The 25,521-nt window shown below is 42.3% G+C and overlaps 1 protein-coding gene across 1 annotated transcript in view; it reads left to right on the top strand.

Annotated features, from left to right (window-relative positions):
• The window catches only part of PLEKHG7 (pleckstrin homology and RhoGEF domain containing G7), a 1,339,509-nt gene that overhangs the window by 811,316 nt on the left and 502,672 nt on the right, over window positions 1–25,521 (top strand). The window contains exon 7 of the mRNA XM_044087653.1: window positions 13,174–13,320. Within this exon, the coding sequence (XP_043943588.1) occupies window positions 13,174–13,320 (147 nt within the window). The remainder of the gene's footprint in view (window positions 1–13,173; window positions 13,321–25,521) is intronic.

Raw genomic sequence — 25,521 nt, 5'->3', positions numbered from 1 at the left:
AGCTGCAGGGGCTCAAGAAAAGATTGCTTCTCAGCTAGGAATCCTTAATTCTATAGCTAACTCCTCCATGCGACTGATCTCGTATGCAGCAGATGGAGCGAGTAGAGCCGCGGGTACAGGAGTGGCTCTTAGACGTCAATCCTGGATGCGGCTCTGTAATTTTGCAGATCCCTTTAAGGCGTCCTTCATGAATTCTCCCTTTGATGGGTCAGCATTGTTTGGCCCTCAAGTGAAGGATACATTGACCAGGTGTGAGCAGGACGGCAAGATTCTTTCTGCCATAGGGGTCCGTTTTTCTACCCCCTCTAGACCTTACCCCAAAGGTCAGAAGGGCGGAAAAATGTGGTTCTGTAAATCCCAGGGAGTCACGCCAGACGCACGTGGTCAGTTTACCCCTAGAGGCAGAGGGGGTAATAATAGACACCGCTCTAGAGGCAGAGGGGGTCCACAAAACCAGGGAAGCAGAGAGCCTGTCTCTGACAAGCCCTTCCAGCATCCCTGAGATGTTGCCCGGCTGTCCATCCTTGGAGGCAGTCGGGGGAAGACTATCGCTGTACCCAGAAGCCTGGCGTTCCCTCTCTCAAGACAGATGGGTACAGTTGATCATATCTGAGGGTTACAAGATTCCTTTTGAGGAAAGTCCTTTCACTCACAAAAATTCCCTTCCAGATGTGCCACCTGGTCTAAGGGAAATTGCAAAGTTAGAAGTATCAAAGCTTCTACAAAAAAGGGCCATTCAGCCAGTTACAACAGACCATTCAGAGCCCGGAATCTACTCAAGATTTTTTTTGGTCCCCAAAAAGACGGGAGACTGGAGACCAATATTGGATCTCAGCAGACTCAACAAGTCTGTGAGAAAGACAAGATTTCGAATGGTCACACTTCAATCAATTTTGCCCTTCCTAGACAAGGACAACTGGATGTGCTCAATAGACCTTCAGGACGCGTACTATCACATAAAAATTCACAGACGCTCCAGAAGGTTTCTCCGCTTTTGGCTGGGGTCCAGTCATTTTCAATTCAGAGCCCTGCCCTTTGGTCTCACTACAGCCCCCAGAGTGTTCACCAAATGTATGGCAGTGGTCACGGCTCACCTGAGACGTAAAGGATTCCAGGTGTTTCCATATCTCGACGACTGGCTCCTTTCAGCCACCACCAGGCATCAATTTCTCCAAGCCAGGGATTACACCCTAAATCTCTGCACTCAATTAGGAATTTCGATCAACTACAAAAAATCCTCCTTATTGCCCTGCCAATCTATTACTTTCATAGGCGCAAACTTAAACACTGTTCGGATGTCAGCAACCCTCACAGACCAAAGAATCTCAGATATCCAAAGTCACATGCGGATCATCCTTGCCAGCAAAAAGGTGCAAGCCAGAATGGTTCTGAAGGTGTTGGGCCTCATGGCTGCGGCTATTACCCTTCTTCCCTTGGCCCGCTTCTACATGCGTCTTCTTCAATGGATGTTGTTCACCCAGTGGTCTTACCAACAACTTCCCATGCGTCACCAAATCCTGGTGACACAAATTTGCAAGAATCATCCATCATGGTGGATTTCTTCTCCCCAGATTCATCAAGGCAGACCCTTTGTATCCCCGGCCCCGGTAGCCACAGTCACTACGGACACCTCCCTGATTGGGTGGGGGGGTCATTATCAGGGCAGGATGGTTCATGGGACGTGCAACCGTTCGAATACCACCTGCACATAAATGTCCTAGAGATGAGAGCAGTGCTTTTAACATTGCAAGCCCTCAACGACTTTCTTCCCTTGGGAACAATTGCAGTTCACACAGACAACATGTCTGTAGTATGGTATATCAACAAACAGGGCGGAACCAAGTCCTACCCCTTGTGTCGAGAAGCTCTCAGACTTTGGCAATGGGTGATCTCCTCTCATCGGTTTCTGGTAGCAACGCATATCCCTGGGAAAACCAACATTCTAGCGGACAGATTGAGCAGAGCTATTCTCATGCCTCACGAGTGGTCTCTCAAACAATCTATAGTGGAGGAGATTTTTCTGGAATGGGGCCGCCCATGTTGCAATCTTTTTGCTACTCCCCAAAATAGCAAATGCCCAGACTTCTTTTCTCTCTTCCCACTGCCAGGCCACCCCCCCAGAGACGCTCTAACCCAGGACTGGCCCCAGGGACTTCTTTATGCCTTTCCTCCCTTTCCGTTGATTCCACAAGTACTCCAGAAAGCCACCGTTTTGAGAGCCAAAATGATTCTCATTGCTCCCTATTGGCCTCGACAAATTTGGTTTCCGTTCCTCCATCGTCACCTATTGGTGCAGCCGTGGCATCTGGACCCAGTGCCAGACCTTCTGATTCACCAATCGGGTCAGCTGCATCGGTCTATTCCTTCTCTCAACCTCACAGCTTGGTTGCTCCACTTCCTTCCTTAGCCAGGCTTCCTATGATCTCTAATCCTGTTAGGGATATCATAGTGGCTTCCTTTAAATCCTCTACTAGAAGGATTTATACCAGCAAGTGGAAACGCTTCTCTTGTTGGACAAAAGCTAAAAATATAGATCCCTTTACTGCCCCTGTTCATGCAGTTTTGGATTTCTTAGCGGAAATCTTTCACTCGGGCTGTTCATCTTCCACGGTCAAAGTTCAGTTGGCTGCTATCTCGAACTTTCATGTCGGGTTTGCAGATCACAACATTATGTCCCACAGGCTTTGTAGAGCCTTTCTAAAAGGAATTTTTCTCCTTAAACCTCCAGTCAGGAGTCCTCCTCCTCAATGGGACCTAAATCTAGTGCTGACATCCTTAATTCTTCCTCCCTTCGAGCCAGCTGTTTCATGTTCCCTGAAGTTTCTTTCATGGAAAACACTCTTCCTTGTTGCTATTACCTCAGCAAGGAGAGTGTCAGAACTTCATGCTCTCTGTTCGTCCCCTTATTTGGTCTTCCACAAAGACAGGGTATCCTTGAGAACTAATCCAACCTTTTGCCTAAGGTGGCCTCGAAAATAATTTGAACCAATCTATTGACCTCCCTGTATTTTTCCCTAATTACTCAAACAGATCGGAACAAAATTACATTATCTTGATGTTCACCGCCAACTCAGATATTATTTGGACAGAACAAAACAATTCAGGAAATCCGATCAGCTCTTTCTTTCTTAAGCTGAAAATAAGAAAGGCCTTCCTGTCTCCAAAGTGACCTTATCTAGATGGCTTTCTTCCACCATCTCCGAAATCTATCAGCTCAGGGAAAACAGCTGTGCTCAAAACCAAAAGCATTCAACCAAAAGCTTAGCCACTTCCACAGCTTTTCAGTCTAGACTTCCATTAGACACTATTTGTGCAGCAGCCACTTGGGCCATGTTCCTCCTCATCATTTCAAATTTACAAAATTGATTTGGCCTCCAGGGATAGAGCCAGTTTTCCACAGTTCTCAGAGAGTTTCATCCCCCCACCCACCCAGGATAGAGTTAGGACGTTGTCCCATCAATAAGAATGAAGGCGAGATTGACAACTTAACATTGAGAAGTTATGTACCTACCATAACGTTCCATGTTAGTTGTCTTCTTGCCTTTCTTCTTGCGACCCTCCTGCCCCCTGGCCTGGACAGACCTTTTTCTCCCTATATGGAAGATTGCTTCTTAAGACCAGCTAGTTGTCTGGTCTTCCTTATAGCCCATCCTTTAGGCTTTTTGCCTTTCTTTCCTTCTGGGAAGTTTTTTGTGCTAGGTGTTATTGCCTATAGGTACCAAACGAGATCTGGGTACTTACCGCCTTGCATCATGGGATATGGGGCTGCCTCGAGCTGGTAAAAGTGACTCTCGAGCTTAGCAAAGTGCCGAGTCGGAGCCGAGGATTGGCTCCGAACCCATCAAGCAAGAAAGAAGGCGAGAGAAGACAACTAACATGGAATGTTATGGTAGGTACATAACTTCTCATTTTGTATGGGGTCACATGACCAATTAAGTTGATTAATTAAATCAATTCTGATGGTTTTGTTAATGGTTTTGAAGAAATCCCGGAAAGGAATATGGACAAAAATACTTGATGTTTTTGTTTGATTTTAAGGTTTTATACTTAATAAAAGTTACTACATTTCACTACAGGCTATAGTTAATTCTCAGTGCCAGAGTGACTACTATGTGAGTCTTTTTTAGTACCACAACTGTGTGTGATATAATGGTCAGACATGTCCACTGGGGCTGTACCATTGCCTGTCTCAGGTTTGGGAGAACTAAACTCTTTAGATGCAGTAGAAATCAGGGGTGTAGAATCTGTTGCCAGTGCTGATACATCTCCCCCTGGGGATTCTCCACTAGTGCAGAGCTTGTAAAAAAGAGACAGAAGACCCATCACATTGCAGGGCAACATTCTCTGACTGTGCTTTCACCTGAGCTGATGACTATGGATAAATCCATCGTTATTCAAGCCACTGATTATTGGATGCAAACCTAGGTTATAAGTAACACCAGTGCTCCCACCCCCATTCAACCATTCAAGAAGCCTGATTTTGAAAGGGATCCAGAATCTGAGGTTTCAAAATGTCAGAGTCTGATCAGTCAGTTTTCTCTGAGGATGAAGAGGTTAGAAACCAAAACTGAGGTTTTCTTTTTCCCAAATGCTGGAACATGGGCTAAATTTTTGGCTAGGCTTGTAAGGGCCTCCGGGCCAATAGCCTAGTAACATCCTATGATCCTATAATCCTATTAACTTTATAAAAAAGTTTTAGTTGAATCAAAAATTTGTATGCCTTATTCCGGATTTTGGTCTAATCTTCTTCTTCTTCTTTCGGCTGCTCCCATTAGGGGTCGCCACAGCAGATCAACTGTTTCCATTTCTTACTGTCCACTGCATCTTGCTCTGTTACACCAGCCGCCTGCATGTCCTCTCTCACCACATCCATAAACCTTCTCTTAGGCCTTCCTCTTTTCCTGTTACCTGGCAGCTTCATCCTTAGCATATTTTTCCCAATATATTCTGCATCCCTCCCCAGCACATGTCCAAACCAATGTAATCTTGCCTCTCTGGCTTTATCTCCAAACCTTCCAACCTGGGCTGACCCTCTAATATACTTATTCCTAATCCTGTCCATCCTTGTCTTACCCAGTGCAAATCTTAACATCTTCAGCTCTGCCACGTCAAGCTCTGACTCCTTCCTTTTTGTCAATGCCACTGTCTACAATCTGTATAACATAGCTGGTTTCACTACCCTCTTGTAGACCTTCCCTTTCATTCTTACTGGTACTAGTCTATGCCTAAATATTTCTGTGGTGTAACATAAGGTAAAGCTGTATCATTGGTGTCTTTGATAGAAATTGATGGTGCTGCTGATATTTTTTGTTAGAAGCAAACAGCATGACTGAATACTTTTTAATGTTGGTGGCTAGTTTGTTAATGAGCCAGTTTCATACCAAGGTAAAATCATATTGCAATGCATTATTTAAACTTTTGATGTCTCTGTGGGATATTACAGCTACAATATCATCTTCAGACAGTGTGTGGAAGATATGGAGCAGATTCTAATGAAATCTGTTAATAAACAGAGAAAATAGTAGAGGTCCCGGTACTGTTCCTAGAGTTGCACCTATTGGGATGGCACTGGAATCTGAGAGAATGTTTGAACTAAGCAATATAAATGTACATCTGAGTAAACTATTGAATCACCTCCTCAGAAAATCCACAGTTAACCAGTTTTTGTAGTACATGTTGATGGCCATGTGTGTTGAAAGCACACTTAAGATCCAAAGATATTATACATATAAACATTCCTTTGTTCCTGTTTGTTAGGATGTGGTTGGTAAGGTAGTAAACAGATGTAACTGTGCAATTTCTGGGATGAAAACAACGCTGTTTTTTTCTGTCACTGTCATATATTTGAATATATTTTAGAGTCTGGACATAAACATTTTTTAGTACTATGGAAAGTGGGCAAACATTAGGTATTGGTCTGTATTCTGAAGCATTAGTTGAATAAAGGAACTTTGAGATGTGGTATTATAGTGGCATGTTTAAAGCTTGGTGGAACAAGTTTAGTGGTAATGATTAGACTGCCTTTGTGTCTTGACAGGCTTTGCTAGAGTAAAACTATCTACCTGTAATAATTTAGGACATAACGTGTATAAGTGGGTTGTAGCTGAATGCAGTATTATATACAGAATCCAGGCCAGGTTTGTCCTGAAGGTATTAGGTCTCATGGTGGCAGCCATTATGCTACTTCCCCTAGCTCGCTTTCATATGCGGATCCTTCAGTGGATACTTTTTTCCCAGTGGTCCTTTCAACAGCTTCCAATGTCACACAACATCGTAATAACCCTCTCTTGCAAGAAACACCTTTCTTGGTGGATGGCCTCACCTCAAGTCCTTCAGGGCAGACCCCTTGTTCCTCCCCCCCCCCCGGTCACCATGGTGACAATGGATGCCTCCCTGGTCAGGTGGGGGGGGCATTTTCAGGGCAGGACGGTCCAGGGCACATGGTAACCTTTCGAATGCCACCTGCACATAAATGTCTTGGAGATGAGAGCAGTACTTTTAGCATTGCAAGCCCTTCAGGACTCTCTTCCCATCGGGACTATTGCAGTTCAGATGGACAATATGTCAGTAGTGTGGTACATCAACAAGCAGGGCGGAACCAAGTCCTATCCCTTATGTCGAGAGGCACTCAGACTTTGGCAGTGGGCGATCTCCTCTCAGCGGTTTCTGATAGCAACGCATATCCCCGGGAAGTCCAACATCATAGTGGACAGGTTGAGCAGAGCCATTCTCATGCCACACGAGTGGTCTCTCAAGCAGTCAATAGTGGAAGAAATTTTTCAGAAATGGGGTTGACTTTGCTGCGATCTTTTTGCAACACCTCAAAACAGCAAGTGCCACGACTTTTTCACTCTCTTCCCTCCCCCCCCCCCCAGAGATGCTCTAGTCCACAATTGGCCCCGGGGACTTCTGTATGCCTTTCCCCCCTTTCCATTAATCACTCAGTTGATTCAGAAAGCTACCGCCTTGAGAGCCACGATGACCCTCATTGCTCCTTACTGGCCACGACAGATATGGTTTCCGTTCCTGCATTGTTACCTCTTGGGGCAGCCCTGGCATCTGGACCCAGTGCCAGATCTCTTGACCCATCAGTCGGGACAGCTGCACCAGTCCCTCCACTCTCTCAAACTCACAGCTTGGTTGCTCCAATTCCAACCCTAGCCAGGCTTCCCCGTATTTCCCATTCTGTGCGTGACATCCTTATAGCTTCCCTTAAGTCATCTACTAGAAGGATTTATGCCAGCAAGTGGAAGCGTTTTTCCTTCTGGGCAGGAGCTAGAAATATGGATCCTTTTACTGCCCCTATCCAATCAGTCCTAGACTTCCTAGCCGAACTGTTTCACTCAGGCTCTTCTTCCTCCACCATCAGAGTACAGTTAGCGGCTATTTCAAACTTTCATGTAGGCTTTTCGGACTCCAGTATCATGTCCCATAAGCTTTGTAAAACCTTTCTTAAAGGAATCTTTTTGCTTAAGCCCCCAATCAGAGACCCCCCACCACAGTGGGACTTACATTTGGTTCTAACTTCCTTGATTCTTCCCCCCTTTGAACCTGCGGCTTCCTGCTCCTTGAAGTTGCTCTCTTGGAAGACTCTTTTTCTAGTCACCATAACATCCGCAAGGAGAGTATCAGAACTTCATGCCCTTTGCATTCATCCACCTTATCTAGTTTTCCATAAAGACAGAGTGTCTCTCAGGACTAACCCGTCCTTTTTACCCAAGATTTCTTCTGAGGCAAACCTAAACCAGACTATCGATCTCCCAGTTTTCTTCCCCAACTACTCCAACAGAGCAGAACAAAAGCTGCATTTTTTGGATGTTCATCATCAGCTCCATTACTATCTGGACAGAACCAAGCAAGCTAGGAAATCTGAGCAGCTCTTCCTATCTTATGCGGCAGGGAAGAAAGGCCTTCCAGTTTCCAAAGTAACCCTTTCTAGATGGCTGGCCTCTGTGATTACTTTCATCTATGAACTCAGATGTCAAAAACTACCATCAAGGCCTAGAGCTCACTCAACTAGAGCATTAGCCATGTCAATAGCTTTTCAGGCTAGATTTCCAATAGATTCCATTTGTGCAGCAGCCCCATGGGCCTCTCCTCATACCTTTATCTCTCATTACAAATTAGACATGGCCTCCCGAAGCCGGGCTAATTTTGGTTCCTCCGTTCTCAAGAGTCTGTTCCGATAGGCCACCCAGAATAAGGTGCTAGGGACGCGGTCCCATCCAGCAAGAATGAAGGCGAGATTGACAACTTAACATTAAGAAGTTATGTACCTACCATAATGTTCCATGTTAGTTGTCTTCTTCTCGCCTTCTTTCTTGCATCCCACCCTCCTTCCCCCTAGCCTGGACAGACCGATAGGAAATTTTGGGATCTTCCTTTGGAGTTTCCTTCCCACATGTTCTACCACCTCTATTCCCCCTTTTATGTTTGTGTAGCTTACATTCAGATTTATATAGAGGTGGGTTCTTTTTTCTCCATACTATGGAGACCAGAACTGCTTGGTTTAGCTATCAAACGAGATCTGAGTAGTTACCGCCTAGCATTGTGGGATGTAGGGGAGCCTCGAGCCGGTGGAATTAGCTCTCCAGCTTTAGTACTGGCTGAGTCGGAGCCAAGGTTCGGCTCCGAACCCATCCAGCAAGAAAGAAGGTGAGAAGAAGACAACTAACATGGAACATTATGGTAGGTACATAACTTCTTATTACCTCATGTCAAGTTTTGCCATGTTCAGTGACCATGTAGTTATAAAGGTAAATTTGTTGCTAGGCAATTCTGCCAAACTAAAATCTAAACCAGTGCACAGAAGATTAATAACAAATTATATGTAAGCAAAACTACTATGTAAAAATAATTGGAGTTGCATTCAGCAGAAAAACTGCAGAAGGAATATGGAAACCTTTGAAAGAGAAATTGTGTTAATGCAAAAAATGAAAAAAAAAATGTTTAACATAGGAATCTAGCCACACAATATCAGGAGGATATATTCCCATAAAAACAAGACTGATTAAGGTGAAAGACAAAAAATGTACGAAATGGAAAAGAGGAAGAACTACAACTTTGAAAACTGAAATAGATAAGCTGGGCAGACAAATTACACATAGTCTGAGACAAGATCAAGAAAAATTTGAAGAAAATTTATATAAAGATATTTCAGCAAAATGTAAAACAATTTTATAAATACATACGATGTGGAAAGAGTAAAGACATACAAATGTATAAACTTTGTGTAGATTCTAAAATGTATTCTCAGACACAACAGATTATAGATATATTTACAAACAGCAGTTTGGCTCTACAAAGGGGGTGATAAGTTGTCCTAGTGACATCCAAGTAACCTCAGATACTGAAATCAAATTAGATTATATTGAAAAAGAACTATGCAAACTGGATCAAAATAGACCACAGGGAGGAGATGGAGTTAGTAATGATAACCTGAGAATAATTCATTTCTGTTAGTTACTAGGTCATATAAATATGGGAAGATTTCTCAATACTGGAGACATGCACTAGTTAAATGTTTCTTTAATTGAAATGGGAATAGGACAAACCCAGAGTCATACAGACCAATAAGTTTACTTTCATGTTGTGGAAAAATAATGAAAAAAGGTAATACTGGATAAGTTATTGTCAGAGTTGGAAAGTTTGGGACTTGAAACCATATAGCAACATGCATATGTTGAAAATAGATCGATTACCAATGGTAACATGACATTCTATAACAATACAACACCTATGAATGAAAAATTGTGCTGTGATGTAATTTATATAGACTAAACTTCAACATTTAACAGGGTCATACACAAAACACTGATTAATAAATTATAACAACTAGGTATTGGTGTACTCTTGATAGGATGGATAGCTGCATTGCTTATAAATAGGTCATGCCAAGTATCATACAGCAATTGGACAGGTGAAATTTGAAGTTATAATTAGGGTGTATCTTTCAGATTTTTGTCATCTGAAGTGGTCTACATTTTGTGTGCAGATAACTTGAAAATGGGTACACCGATTACCTGTGTTACAGATAGGGCATATAAAATATCTTGACTAAATTGACCATTTGGGCACAGGAGAATAATATACTGCTAAATGCATCAAAACTGAGCGTATGAGATTTAGGAGACATAAATTAAAAGGTAAATACTTAATACAACGCACAGTTATTGAAACCGTAATTTAGACCTGTGTATATAGGTAGAGCCATCTTTAAGTTTTTCTAATCATATCAACCAATTGGTTTAATGATAGTTATAGATCTGTAGGTTTTTAAAAAAGATTTATAAGAGTAGCTGGTGCATGGAATACAATATCAAATTACTTTAAAGCATGCACTAGTTTAGATATTTAAGAACAGCCTGGACACTTATTATGAAGTAACTGTTTTGGTGTATTGGCAAGCTAGAAGGGCGTTATTGCCTGCACTTGAAATATTTGTATGAATGTAAGTATAACAAATGCAAGAGAGCTTGTACAAAAAGAATGAAAGACTCAAGGAAATTAAAACAGGGAACAGACTGTTAGCATTAGTTCCCCAATGACACAAATACATTTCTGGCAAGATGACAGTTAAGAAAATTAGAAAAGTGAACTTCACGATAAGACAAACTGGAAAGAGAAGATTAGAAAAGATATATCACATAAAAATGTGTTTAAAAACACAGAGGTTGAAGCTTCTGAAGTCCACCTGAAAGCTAAGGTAGATGTCAGTAGTGTAACACCAATGAAATTTATCCCGGCCATCCAATGAGACAAAACTTTGTCTAAGGCTCAAAAAACAAAAGTAAAAGAGATTTTACTCGGAAATAAAGATTTTTTTTTAGAGCTACCTTGTAGAACAAATTTAATTTGGCATCATACTGAAACTCTGTCAGGGGAAGGCAATCCTAACCCCATATACAGTACCCCAGTCCAAGAGAAAAGGAATAGGGGAGTAAGTGAGAAAGATGCTTAAAATTGAAGTTACTGAGGAGTCTTGAGGTGAACTGAAGAAAGTGTGATGGTGTTTGTCCCCAAGTTAGATGGCTCAATGGGATTTTTATGGTGATTACTAGAAACTGTATGAGAGGTCCAGAGTGGATGAGCTTTTGGTGAGATTAAACAAAGCAAAATGTCTTGCAATCCTATATATAACTCCTTCAGACACTGGATCCAATCCAGTTTGGATTAATCAAGGGCAGGCCATGCCTACTCAACCTGGTGGATTTCTTTAATAAGGTCACCAAAGCAATGAATGAGGGCAAAATGGTGCATACTGCTTATCTTATCCTTGCCAAAGTATTCAACACAATACCCACGTAAGTGCTGTAGACAGACTCATAAAATTAGGTATAAACCTGTATGTCTCCGACTGGATAGCCACCTAGATCAAAGATAGACCCAAGAAGTTATGATAGTGGAGTCTACCTCCACAAAGAGGCCAATCACTGATGGAGTCCCTCAAGGCTTGGCAATGGGACAGCTCCTTTTCAGCATCTACTTGTTTGAAGTCAAGGCCAACATCATGACCCTCTGGTTGACCAAGTTTGCAGATGACTACAAATTAAGCACTGTCATAGAATCCCCCAAAGACACAAATACCCTTGAAGAAGACCTGACACAGACTAATTGGTGCCAGAGCTATGGTCTAAAATTCAACAGCAAGAAATGCATAATAATATTCTTTGAGATGATGGTCACCCACGGGAACTACAACATTGATAATACACCTCTAGGAGTAAACCCAGCGGTCAGAGATTTGGGAGTAGATGTTGACAGTAACCTGGCATTTGACTATTATGCTTCAACTGTAGCTAGGAAATTACTTCGTGTTCAACAACTTTTAAATAAGGGAATGGCATCCAGGTTGAAGAATGTCATTGTTCTGTTATACCCTGCCCTCACCAGACCAGTCTTTGAGTACACCACATCCTTCATATATACCCGACCAGGCATATGCAACAATAGAAGCATCCACAGAGGATCATCAGAAAAAGAATACAGGGCATAAACAATATCTAGATATTCTGTGAAAATCTGGACAGTTGAGAGGTGCCCCCCCCCCCCCGGGGTCATTTGCCTAATAGTCACCTGTGAATGTATGAACCCATATAGTGATAATGTTCTGTTCAGTGGTCATAACCTGCCATTTGTAGCATCACTCAGGATCCCAAAATGGTCATGAGAAATGTGGCCAATAAATGGAATTCCAAACTTATTCAAATATGCTACCAATATATGTGACCCCATCTGAACTATTGAAGGTTGTAATCCAGGGTACCTGGTTACATAGATAACATCAGTAACTGAAATAACACTAAGTTAATGAACTTTAAGTATACCCTAACTTAGGAATAGGGTCCATTCATGCCACCACTGTAAAAAACACATACATATCTGGTGTAATTTAACCAGAGAGAGAGAGGCCATGTCCCTTTTGTAAATACAAGTGTCATTCTATATTACAGAGCTGAATTACTTTTTATATTTGTACATTTGTACATTTCCTGAATTACACATTTTTTGGTCTTTGTGATATTTATTTTATGAATGTATAGTACCACAACATTTTATACACATTTTCATTATGTAATTGCAATACTTAAACTGTGAACTTTTCAGAAACTTGTTTTTTTTTTTTTTTGGAAATTTATAAAAACTATGGTATGTCTCTCATCAGATTGTTGCATGTTAAAACTATTAATAGTTATTTTGCTACTAGACTACCTTCAAAGGTTGGATTCAGTTGCTATAAATTGTACATTTGTGCATTTAATAGTTAATTAATCATTCAAAATGTTTTTGTTTGCTGTGCATTTTAAAGCAATTGTCTATTAGCAACATTATAACAGAAAATGTCCTGTCATCTGTACCTTTGCTTACAGACAGCTAATTTTGTATGATAGACTTTACAATTTTGCTATTACTAAACATTTTTTGCACCTATACCTAAAGATGTTTGAGGCAGTTACCTCATATCACTGAAAACTGTTTCTTTGTTTAAATCCAAGTTTTACTGACTCTAGAAGTCAAGATATGTGTTAGTGTACTGTCTAAGAAATATAACACTCAATGTGTAAGCATTTTCCTTCAAATTAAAGATTGCGCTGCTTAGTTCTTACAAGGATAAAAATAAGATGAAAATCATATGTTCTGTCTTATTGCTTGTACTTATGTCTATTTGAACAGGACATAAATTGGAGGGATGTTCTAAAAATGCATGAAATTAAATCAGAAGATGTGGATAAAACTGACTTGATGAAACATGAAGCTGTATGGGAGCTATTCAGCAGTGAATGTACATACTTTCTTGACCAAATAATGGTACTCAAAGAGGTAAGTGTTCTCATATTCATTCCTAGGTATCTTGTTGTCTGTTCTAGAGAATGATGCAATTTATATCAATATATTTTCCAGTCTTTAAACTATCATGTCAGCTGTGTAATGCAGTTGTATCTAATGTACACACACACACACATATATATATATATATATATATATATATATATATATATATATATATATATATGTGTGTGTGTGTGTGTGTGTGTGTTTATGGGAGTAGTTAAGTTGGTACAAACTCCCAAATGTCAACACAATTTTGTTAGGACACTGGTCGACAAAGCAGGTGGTTGACAGATGTGTGATCAACAATCTCCAGGGTTCAGGAATATGTCCGTTCTCTGGAGAATGTACAATTTTGGAGTTAAAACATATAATGTTAAGTTGTCTATCTCGCCTTCATTCTTGCTGGATGGGTTCGGAGCCGACCTCGGCTCCGACTCGGCCACTCTAAAAGCTCGAGAGTTGGTTCCACCGGCTCGAGGCTCCCCTTATATCCCACAATGCTAGGCGTGAGTTACCTCAGATCTCGTTTGCCGCTACAGCGATCGAGGTGTTGTTTTTCTACCGGCTCAGGTCAGTAGTTTAATCAGTCGATTTAAACTAGTTTAAATCCCCTTTTCTTTACTAAATTGTTCATATTTCCCTTAGTTTAGTATATTTCATCCCTTTCTTCTTTATTCCCATTTTTTTCCCTCAAGAACTTAAAAGTTCTTCCCTTAGGCCTTCGGGCCCTACTATCCCTAGTGGAGTGCTTGTGTTGTGTTAGGGATATTTTTTATTCTTAAGCTAACTAAATAGTTTAATTAGTATAATGTAGTTAACTTTCCTTTTAGTGTAATCAGTGTGTGTGTGTTTTCTGTGTGTGGTTACACTTAGGTCCTTGATAATGTCCAAGGATTCAAAGGTCTCAGGCTTCAAGAAGTGTGACTCGTGCTGTCAGAAAATGTCTCTGACAGATGGTCACACTTCTTGTGTTTACTGCCTGGGACCTTTGCACCTGCAGGACTCTTGTGCTGTATGCCATGGCTTCAGCCCCAGAGTCCTGCAGGAAAAAAAAAAAAAAAACTTATTTTGAGAGGTTTACTTAAGCCTGAGGGTTCCCTTACTGTTTCTTCGGGCAAACCCTCTAAGGCTTCTAGGTCCTCGGCTCCAGCTACTGAGTCGAGGCCTAAGGCTTCGAAACCTCCTTCTACATCGGCTCCGGCTGGAGCCGATGAGTCTCAGACTGCAGCTTCTGTGGTTCCCTTGGCTCCGGCTGGAGCCGAGGTGTTGGAAATTCCTGTGTCGGCTCTGACTAGACCTTCGGAGCCGACATCTAGAAAGAGGTCCAGGTCACCGTCCCTTGGCTCCGTTCATTCGGCTCCAGCATCTCCCTTGCTGTCTGAACGGAGCCATAGATCTCACTCCTCTAGGTCATTGAGGCTTTCGGACCATGACCTTCAGAGGGTAGTGAGTCGACTTCTTAAGTCCGAGGCACTGGCCCAAATGCTTCAGAGCCCGACTCATCAGTCGATGCCTGACCCTGTTCCTCATTATGTTCCTCCTCCGACTCCTTTGAGCTCGGGCAGGCGTTTCGGAACCGAGACTGTGGTAGCGTCGGAGCGGATACAAATGTCTTCGGCTCCGTTGTCGGCTCCGATTTCTTCCTTAGAAGAATCTCGGCGCCGGACTTCCCTCGTCGGCTCCGAGGGGGTGAGTGGCATCGAACCCTTGTCCGACCCCGCTCTCCCTCTCGGTGCTTCGGCGCTGGTGAGTTCGGCTCCAACATCGGCCTCGGAGCCATCACTGTCGGTGCCGAGGGAGGTTTTCAGCTTCTCGGAGCGGGGACCTCTGGCTCTGCCTGACAGGGGTGCGTTCGAGGTCATGCGGAGTGTGTTGGAACCTGGTTCAACTCCACAGTCGGCTCCGTCCGCCCCTCCCTCTTCGGTGCCTCAGGTCAAGTCTACTCACTCCCTCATCCCAGGCCGCAGAGAGCCAGCTCCTCAGGAATCCCCTGTGGGGATCTCATTCTCTTCCGAGGCCTCTCCTGAATTGGCAGAAGAGCCCCCTCGGAAGAGAAAGTGTAAGAGGAAACACATAGACTCACCTGAGTCCATCACCTCTGACACAGATTTAGAGGATTCCGAGGGTGCCCCCCCATTCCCCTTCTGAAGACGTCTCCTTTGCAGACATTCTAGAAATCCTCAAACAGAGGGGAAATTGGCCAGCCCTCAACCCTTCGGAGGATGAATCTGTGTATCTTGAGGCGTTTGGCTCTCGCCCTTCCACCTCCTGGGTGTCTCCCCCCTTTGACCCCCTCATGCAGGTGGTAGCAAAAAAGGCATGGACGGCTCCTGATTCAGTGGACCCCACTCCCAGGAGACCCTCAAAATTTATCACAGCACCAACAGATAAACAATTTCTGACAAAGGGAGTTTCTGTGGATGCTATGGTGGTTGCTGCTGCCACTAAGAAGGAACTAGCTGATCCTTCAGTGCCTGTTCATCCACCTAACAAGGAATCTAGGTCTATGGACAGGTACGGGAAGTGGATGTTCTCGTCAGCGACCTTTGCAATGCGTTCGCTGAACTACCTATGCCATTTTACTCGTCTTCAAAGAGACTTGATCAAAGAAGCGAGTGATATGTTGAAGGATCCTACAGCTGTGGGTTTTCAAGACAAGATGAACACTCAGCTGGCTACCCTGAACTCCATAGCTAACTCCTCCATGCGCCTCCTTTCGTATGTGGCTGATGGAGCAAGCAGGGCCGCAGGGACAGGAGTGGCCTTACGCAGGCATGCCTGGATGCGGCTATGCAACTTTGCGGACCCCTTTAAAATGTTGTTCACTAATTCCCCGTTTGATGGATCATCTCTTTTTGGTCCTCAAGTGAAAGAAACCTTGACTAGGTGCGAGACTGATGGCAAGACTCTTTCTGCCGTCGGAGTCCTTTTTTCTACTCCTTCTAGGCCTTACCCCAAAGGCCAGAAAAGTGGAAAAATGTGGTTCCGCAAACAATCTCAAGGGACTTCGCCTGACACACAGTCGGTTCCCCGCCAGAGGCAGAGGGGGGAACAACAATGGTAGACATCGCCCTAGAGGCAGGGGGGGTCCACAGAACCAGGGCAATCGAGAAACTTTCTCCGATAAGCCCTTTCAGCATCCCTGAGGTGTTGCCCGACTGTCCACCTTCGGAGGCAGTCGGGGGAAGATTGTCACTGTACCCAGAAGCCTGGCTATCCCTAACTCGAGACAAGTGGGTACAGTCCATCATTTCCGAAGGCTACTCCATTCCCTTCGTTTGCATTCCAAACCGATCAAAAAAATCCCTTCCAGATGTTCCACCTGCTCAAAGGGATCTTGCAGCTTTGGAAATTTCAAAGCTGCTTGCAAAAAGAGCAATTCAGCCAGTTCCAGCAGACCAGCAAGGATCCGGAATCTACTCCAGGTTTTTAGTTCCAAAAAAACAGGGGACTGGAGACCAATTTTGGATCTCAGTATCTTGAACAAGTCGGTCAAGAAAACACGATCTCGGATGGTCACGCTACAGTCCATCCTTCCCCTATTGGGAAGAAAAAACTGGATGTGCTCTATAGACCTTCAGGATGCGTACTATCATATAAAATGAACAGACGCTCCAGAAGATTTCTCCGCTTCAGGCTGGGAACCAGTCATTTTCAATTCAGAGCCCTGCCCTTTGGACTCACCACTGCCCCGGTGTTTACCAAATGCATGGCAGTGGTAGCTTCTCACCTGAGACGTCAAGGATTCCAGGTGTTTCCATATTTGGACGACTGGCTCCTCACAGCTCCCACCAAGCATCTTCTTCTAAGGGCCAGGGACTACACCTTTCGCATTTGTCAAAACTTAGGCATTTCAATAAATTGCGAAAAGTCTGTTTTGTCGCCTTGTCTTGTTATTACCTTCATAGGTGCAATTCTAGACACAGTCAACATGTCTGCGAGGCTAACAGATCAGAGAATAACAGACATACACAAACTGGTCTCGCTCCTCTTCAGCAGCAACAGAGTCAAAGCCAGGTTAGTTCTGAAAGTATTGGGGATTATGGCGGCTGCCATAACTCTGCTTCCATTAGCCAGATTCCACATGAGAATCCTTCAATGGATGCTCTTCACACAATGGTCATACCAGCAACTTCCGATGTCCCACACCATTATGATTACGCAAACAGGCAGGAATCATCTTCTGTGGTGGATGTCTTCCCCTCAGCTCTTCTTGGGAAGACCCTTTGTTCCTCCCCCTCCGGTTGCTACTCTGACAACGGACGCCTCCCTGATCGGGTGGGGGGGGCATTATCAGGGCAGAACTGTCCAGGGCACATGGCAACCAGACGAATGCCACTTGCACATAAATGTTCTAGAGATGAGAGCAGTGCTTTTAGCGTTGCAAGCCCTTCAAGACTCTCTTCCCTTGGGAACGATAGCAATCCAGACGGACAATATGTCTGTAGTGTGGTATATCAACAAACAAGGTGGAACCAGGTCCTACCCCCTGTGTCGAGAAGCACTCAGACTGTGGCAATGGGCGATTTTGTCTCAGCGGTTTCTGATAGCAATGCACATCCCCGGGAAGTCCAATCAAATCGCGGACAAGTTGAGCAGAGCTATCCTCATGCCTCACGAGTGGTCTCTGAAAGACTCTGTTGTGATAGAAATTTTTCTCAAGTGGGGTCAGCCTTGCTGCGACCTTTTTGCTACTCCCCAAAACAGCAGTGCAGAGATTATTTCACCCTATTCCCTTTATCAGGCCAGCCCAGCAGAGACGCTCTAGTCCAAGTTTGGCCCCGGGGACTTCTGTATGCATTTCCTCCCTTCCCACTAATCTCTCAAGTGATACAGAAAGCTATCGCTCAGAAGGCATTGTTGATCCTCATTGCTCCTTACTGGCCTCGACAGGTTTGGTTCCCCTTTCTGCATCATTTTCTGTTGGAGTGACCTTGGCATCTGGACCTAGTTCCAGATCTTTTGATCCATCAGTCGGGTCAGTTTCATCGCTCCCTTCCCTCTCTGAACCTCACTGCTTGGTTCCTCCAATTCCAACCTTAGCCAGGCTTCCTCAAATATCTCACTCTGTTCGAGATATTTTGATAGCTTCCCATAAATCTTCCACTCGAAAGATTTATTTGAGTAAGTGGAAACGTTTTGCCTATTGGGCTCAAGGAAGGGACATAGATCCTTTCACTGCTTCCATCCAAATGGTCCTTGATTTTCTAGCTGAACTCTTCCATGCAGGTTCATCTCCTTCTACTCTTAAAGTTCAATTGGCAGCTATTTCTAACTTTCATGTGGGCATTTCAGAGTCTGCCATAATGTCCCACAAGCTTTGCAAAGCCTGTTTGAAGGGAGTTTTTCTACTCAGACCTCTTATAAGAAATCCTCCTCCTCCTTGGGACCTAAATTTAGTTCTTAGTTCTTTGATTCTTTCCCCTTTCGAACCTGCAGCCTCCTGTTCTTTAAAATTGCTATCATGGAAGACTCTCTTTCTGGTAGCTATTACTTCAGCTAGAAGAGTTTCAGAACTTCATGCACTCAGCTGTCGACCTCCTTATCTGTTGTTCCATAAGGACAGGGTATCTTCTGAACCAACCCATCCTTTTTACCTAAGATAGCCTTGGCGTCTAACCTAAATCAAAGCATTGACCTCCCTGTGTTTTTTCCAGAATATTCTAACAGGTCTGAACAAAAATTGCATTGGCTAGATGTTCATCGTCAGTTAAGGTACTATTTGGATAGAACCAAACAATTCAGAAAATCTGACCAGCTCTTTGTCTCTTATGCAGAAGGCAGAAAGGGACTTTCAGTTTCAAAGGTATCATTATCTAGATGGCTAACATCTCTGATTTCCCTTATTTATTAAATTAGACACCAAAAGCTGCCTAACAAACCTAAAGCCCATTCCACCAGAGCTTTGGCTACTTCTATAGCCTTCCAAGACAGACTGCCTATTGACACCATTTGTGCAGCGGCTACTTGGGCTACTCCTCACACTTTCATTTCTCATTATAAGTTGGACTTAGCTTCTAGGCATAGAGCTAACTTTGGTTCCACTGTTCTCAGGAGTCTGTTCCGTTAGGCCACCCGGGACAAGGTGCTAGGGATGCGGTCCCATCCAGCAAGAATGAAGGCGAGATAGACAACTTAACATATAGAAGTTATGTTCTTACCATAACGTTCCATGTTAGTTGTCTTCTTCTCGCCTTCTTCTTGCATCCCATCCTCCTTCCCCCTGGCCTGGACAGACCTAGAGGAGTTTTTAATTGTGACCTCTCTTTCTACCACCTCTTTACTTTAGGTATATGCTCTGCTGTGCATATTTTCCTGGATCAGGATGTAGGTCACCCTTCTCTTCTCCCTTGTTTATAGAGGTGGACTTTGTTTCTAGTTATTCTGCTATTATTATAAGCTGGGCCTAGCTTACAAACGAGATCTGAGGTAACTCACGCCTAGCATTGTGGGATATAAGGGGAGCCTCGAGCCGGTGGAACCAACTCTCGAGCTTTTAGAGTGGCCGAGTCGGAGCCGAGGTCGGCTCCGAACCCATCCAGCAAGAAGAAGGCGAGAAGAAGACAACTAACATGGAACGTTATGGTAAGAACATAACTTCTATATTAGCAGGGGTGTGGGGGCACAATCCCCGCATTAGGGATGCAGGGTGGCTTCCCCCTTCAAAAAAGCAATGGGTTACTTTTTTTTTTTTTTTTTTTAAGTTTAAGTTTGCTTGCACTGAAGATGTTCCTTGCACATGTATAGTGCCATGTCAGCATGTGGGTTGTCAACCTTTTGTCATCAACATTCAGGTGTTTTTCAGTTTAATTCAGTACACACACACACACACACACACACACACACACACACACACACACACACACACACACACACACACATTTTATGTGTTTTTTGCTCCATGCCTGGTGAACATAACGCCTTCACTTATTGGACATGGCTCATTTATTCCCATAGCTGGGAAATTTACCCAAGATTGGCTGCCCAAAAGGGGACTGTGTTTCAAGCAACTATAAGGGCACTTTATGCTCTCACTAGCATCTCATCAAAGAGAGCATTTTTGTGATGGCTTAACCACACTCCTAGCTGGAGGGAACTGCTATATGTATCACTACTGATGCCCAAAAATGCTTTCCCAATTGGAGTACATACTTCCACAAATTTGTATTGAAGGATACAACAAGATGTTTAGTTGATGAGCCTAACTCCTGCCCCTGGTCCTCATATAAGTCTCACTGATCGCTTTCTGAAGGACTAAGAAAATGCAGAGATAATTGAACTCTGGTCACCTGGTTTGTAGTCGAGGCTTCAACCTTCTACACCATTGGGGATATCTGTTGTTTTTCTCATGTTTTATAGAAATGTTATTTTTCTTTGTGATTTAAATTAATAGGTTATGGCAGAAAGCAAACATTTATGCTTCTTTCTGTGAGAAAGAGGAAAAGCTAACTGACTGTGAATTATGGGAGGAGATGGAAACTGTTTTAGTTTATTTAAAATAATAAGGAACACTGGTTCAGGATTTTCTTCAGAAAGCTACCAGAGAAATGTGTTATGGGAATAAATCAATTTTTTCTACCTCTCCCACCCAGGCCTGTGTTTTTAAATTCAGTAGCTCTTGAGCTGTCCACTCCTTATATTATAATCATCCCACTCTTTTATTATTCACTTCTGCTAGTGGTCACCATAACATGGCATTGTAACACCCCACCCTTAATATAATTGCATTTATGACATTCATTTATTCATATCCTTAGACCTTTCCTGTTGCACACTTCCATACCCATATCTTTAGCCCCCTTTCTTTCAGATTAGTTTTAAAATTGTAGCTATTGATACCTGGTATTGTCCTATAAAGTAACTATAAACAGATACAATGCAATACAAAACATTTTGTTTAAATTTAAGTAGTTTCCCACACTGCAGATAGTGGTCTAAATTGTTCTTAAGACAGTGTTATAACATTAACTGAATCAGTTAATGTATAGCTCAAATCATGAGTGTAGCACATAGTTGTCATACAGCTATTGTGTAATTTTAAGATGTTGTCCACAAACCTTTCTAGGTAACTTATCTTCTACTGACTTTTGGAGTAGCCATATATTTTCTGTATCTCATAACACACATAAGATATTTAAAAGGACATAGCCTTGTTTTACTCACTCATTAACTAGGAAATGTTATCACCCTGCAGGACCTATGTAAACTTACTTTTAAAAATCTTACAGATGGTGGTTACTTCAAGCATCAAAAGAATTGTGGTCTTTTCACTGAGAGCATTCTGTTTATATGCACTTCTCTTGACATCTGCTAGAGATGTGATGTTACAGGTATCTGTTGTTTGTCTGAGGACCATAACTGTGATCTGCGGAACTGCATGTGCAAATGTGGGGGGGAATACATAGTAAGTCTGAGACTGCAGTGTTTCAGAGTATTTCCCCTATTCTGAAGTACAGCATTTTTAAAGTTATATGTAAGTAGCAGCATTGTCTGGGATACAGACCTCCCAGTGGTGGGGTGCAGGAGGTGAAGCCACTTGCAAAAGTGTTTGAAATTTGTGAGTTTTAGAATTAGCTACAGTTCTATTTGAATAACAATTTATTTGTTACAGTTTTGGGGCTTACAGTATCTACGCTCACATTTCTGATAGTAAGCAAAATTTAAACTAAAAACGGAGGCAAACTACTCAGCCAGTAATACTCTGAGTGAGCATGTAAAACCTCCTATAAGAACATCTGCTAAAGCTTTGATTTAACTTAATTTATTCATATGTCAACCGGCCTGGGTAAATGGTTCTCTAGAAAACACACAGTCCAAAGCCTATCTACAATGCCTTTAAGGCAGCATAGTTATACAGTCACTATTCATTCCTAAACTGGAGATGCTTGATAGCCATTTATTCACGTTTTTTTTTTTTTTTTTTTTTTTTTGGCCTGGTTACTTGTATATGTTTGAATACAGATCTATAGTAACATAAGGAACAATAAAAGACTGAAACAAATATAATCAAATAAAAGCTTTGAATAACATATAAATAAGAAACCTTATATAATCAACACCTTAAGACATCAAAAACCATAAAAAACAACAATAACACACAAGTATAGCACAGTATCACAACACATAAAAAGCACAAATTCAAAATTCCAGATCCCTAAACATTTCCTTTGTGAGTCACAGATGCAAATTATATGAAATAGTTTTAAAATAATCCAGTGCAGAATATTTAGATTTATGATCTAAGCCTAAATTATTATGTAGTGCTGTGATTATGCTTCAATAGTCAGAAAAAGACAAATCAGTTAAGTGCCATTATTTAGACAGCCATTGGAATGGTTTCCATTTTTCTTATTTTTCCTACATCCCCCCCACACACATGCTCAGTTTGACTAAGGTGAAATGTTCAATGTATTGACCAGCAGTCCCTTAATGTAGATAGGCATGTATGCCAGGAAGCAGCCACATCCACCAACCTCAAATGCCAGCAGGTCATTTGTCTGCTCACAGCTGGGGAAATCATACCATGCCCACTTGCTCCATGAGCATGCACAAGCTCTCCTGGTAGAGGAGAGTGGGCCATGCCTCTTCACTACTCACCCTCCCTGCCTGGCTCCTGCAGTGCTGGAGCCACTAACTGAACTTGTTGTCACCTGGGTCATGTTAGGGCTTTATCCTTCTGCACCATGGAGTCAGATATGGCTTCTTGTGATGTACTGATTATACCACTGAGCATGAAGTGTACTTTTGTATTTATTTATTTATTTGCATTTATTTGTGAGCTGAGTAGGCAAGTTGGAACAAGGACCCTTTTAAACTACTACTTGGACCAAATGCAGTACAGACAGTCACACTGTAACAGATTGTATCAAAACAGATGCAAAGAATGAAATGACAAAATAGTTTACTGTAATTTTCAAGGGCTCAGATGTAATATTAGAATAATAATCAATTTTTCTGCTAAATATTAATAAATATACAATGTGTACAAAAGGTATACACTAACTAGCTGAACTGTCAGATGATTCCATGGATTACAAAATCATTAGTTAATTTTACCCTACTAGAGATAGTATACCAGTGGCGTCTTGAGTTCAGAGATGCTAAAAATTACCTTTGTCTCTAAAGCATTTCAACTCACACTAACAGGTTAAGAATTTCTTCAGTGTGGATTGAAATAAAGCATAATTCTGCTACTAATTTCAGCAGTAAGTTCATACCAGCAAGCTGATGAAATTGTAGGAAAAGCTTTCTTACTAAGTGAAAGGCCAGTAAAAGGACTGACAAGTAACAGAGTTCCATATCATAAGATCTAAGTAGACAAGTGTAAGCTTTGGCTGTTAATCTTGTGGCCAGAAGAGGCTGATACCACATATGCAGTAGCATGAAGGGCAAACTTAGTAGGAAGACAGAGTCTCTCACTGTGATTAAAGCCATCTGTCATGTAGTGGTCTAGGAGACAGTTGTGATATTTATCATGAGATCACTGCTGCAGTAACCTAAGCTATATGGGATGCTCTATCAAGGACTGGATGAGCTGGCCAGCTTCCAATGCTTTAGGACACCATTTACACACCCCAGGCACTCTCCTGCACAAGGGAAGCAGGATAAAATCAGTGACCAGGGCACCAAAACTTGAGAGCTTTCTTACAGTTGAAGAACGGGCTCATATGCAGACTTCAGGTAATCAACAGTTGGCTAGCACTTCACCAAGACATGTGTGTGTGTGTGTGTGTGTGTGTGTGTGTGTGTGTGTGTGTGTGTGTGTGTGTGTGTGTGTGTATTTTTTTAACAGAAAACTTTCTATCAGTCTTAGATTTAGACTAAAGGCTTGAACTGATGTTTTTAGTGTTTGTCACTAAAAGTTTACCTCAGAAACTTTTTTTTCAGATGGTTCTCTGAGTGAAATGCCTCGCAAATGTCTATTTTTTTTGTGAGGGAAAGTTTCACTTTTCTATCATATATTATGGCTAGGGGCTAGGACACATGGTTTTTCTGGGGAGGGATTGTCATTAAAAGGTTACCTCAAAACTTACTTTTCCTATCATAGTGTTTCACCAACCCTTCTAAGTTTGGCTAACCATTTATCAAACATCATTTTTGGTAGCCTATGGGGATTCCCTTCCAATCTGACTTTTTTTTGTGAAGAAAAATGTTATTTTTTGTGTCAAAACATGTTATTTGGGTCTGAGACTTGTGTATTTGGTGGTTGTCACTAAAGAATTTTTTCTCAAAACTTAACTTTTTGCCAGAAGGTAAGACTAACTCTTCCAAGCTCCGATATCTGCTTATCAGACACCTTTGCATTAGACAGATAATTCTTCTTCCCTGTGGGGATCTCCTAGTTAATTATCACTTTTTTGTTGGGAAAATGCTATTTTATATCATAATTGATTCCTAGGTGCTGGGACACTGTGTTTGATGTTGTCACTGAAAGTTTTACCTTTTAACTTAATGTTTAAGTCAGGAGGTAACTCTTCCAGGCTCTGCAATCCAGTTGTCAGAAACCTTTTGCAGCCCACAGAGTCTCCAGTACTCTATAGGAATTATTTTGTAAATTATCACTTTTTGTGGAAAACAGTGTTACCTCCTTTCTGTCAAGTGTGTGTACTAGGGATTGGGAACAGCATGTTTGGTGATTGTCACTAAAAAATTAATTTCAATGATTAACTTTTCAGTCAGGAGGTAAGACTGACTCTTCATATCTCCACTATCCACTAATCAGACACTTTTTGCAGCTAGCGCATACACCTGGGCCTTGGTAACTTCATCACTCCCTTCCTCCCTGAGTAGCAAAAAGAGAAAGGTTATCGGGGCGGGGGGGGGGGGCTTTGATTTTGACTCTGGCTTCCATTTACCTACTTAAAAATGGATGACTCCATTGTGGTCATCAGCTGTTCCTCCAACTGCTCATCTCTTCTCTCAGTCCCTCTGGTGTTGTTCCTAGGGAAGTCACTAAGGAACAGGGGGCAGGCATGATTTTTCTTCTATCTACAACTGTTCCTCCTGTGCCCAGCTTTTAAGATTGCCTTATTTACAGCCAACATTTTATCTGACAAACCGCTGCATGCCCCAGGAAAGTCTGATAAGTTAAATAACAGCCACAGACCCACAAACTCCTTTTTTCAACTGGCTTTTTCTGTCAGCATGATAATAATTAGTTGATAATCTTCCTTCTTCAGAGACTCTGGC

The sequence above is a fragment of the Protopterus annectens genome, chromosome 11.part0, assembly GCF_019279795.1.
Source record: "Protopterus annectens isolate FY-2018-M chromosome 11.part0, PAN1.0, whole genome shotgun sequence".
Lineage (NCBI taxonomy): Eukaryota > Metazoa > Chordata > Ceratodontiformes > Protopteridae > Protopterus > Protopterus annectens.
The sequence above is the reverse complement of the archived record's forward strand: the minus strand, read 5'-3'. Positions and strand labels throughout refer to the sequence as shown.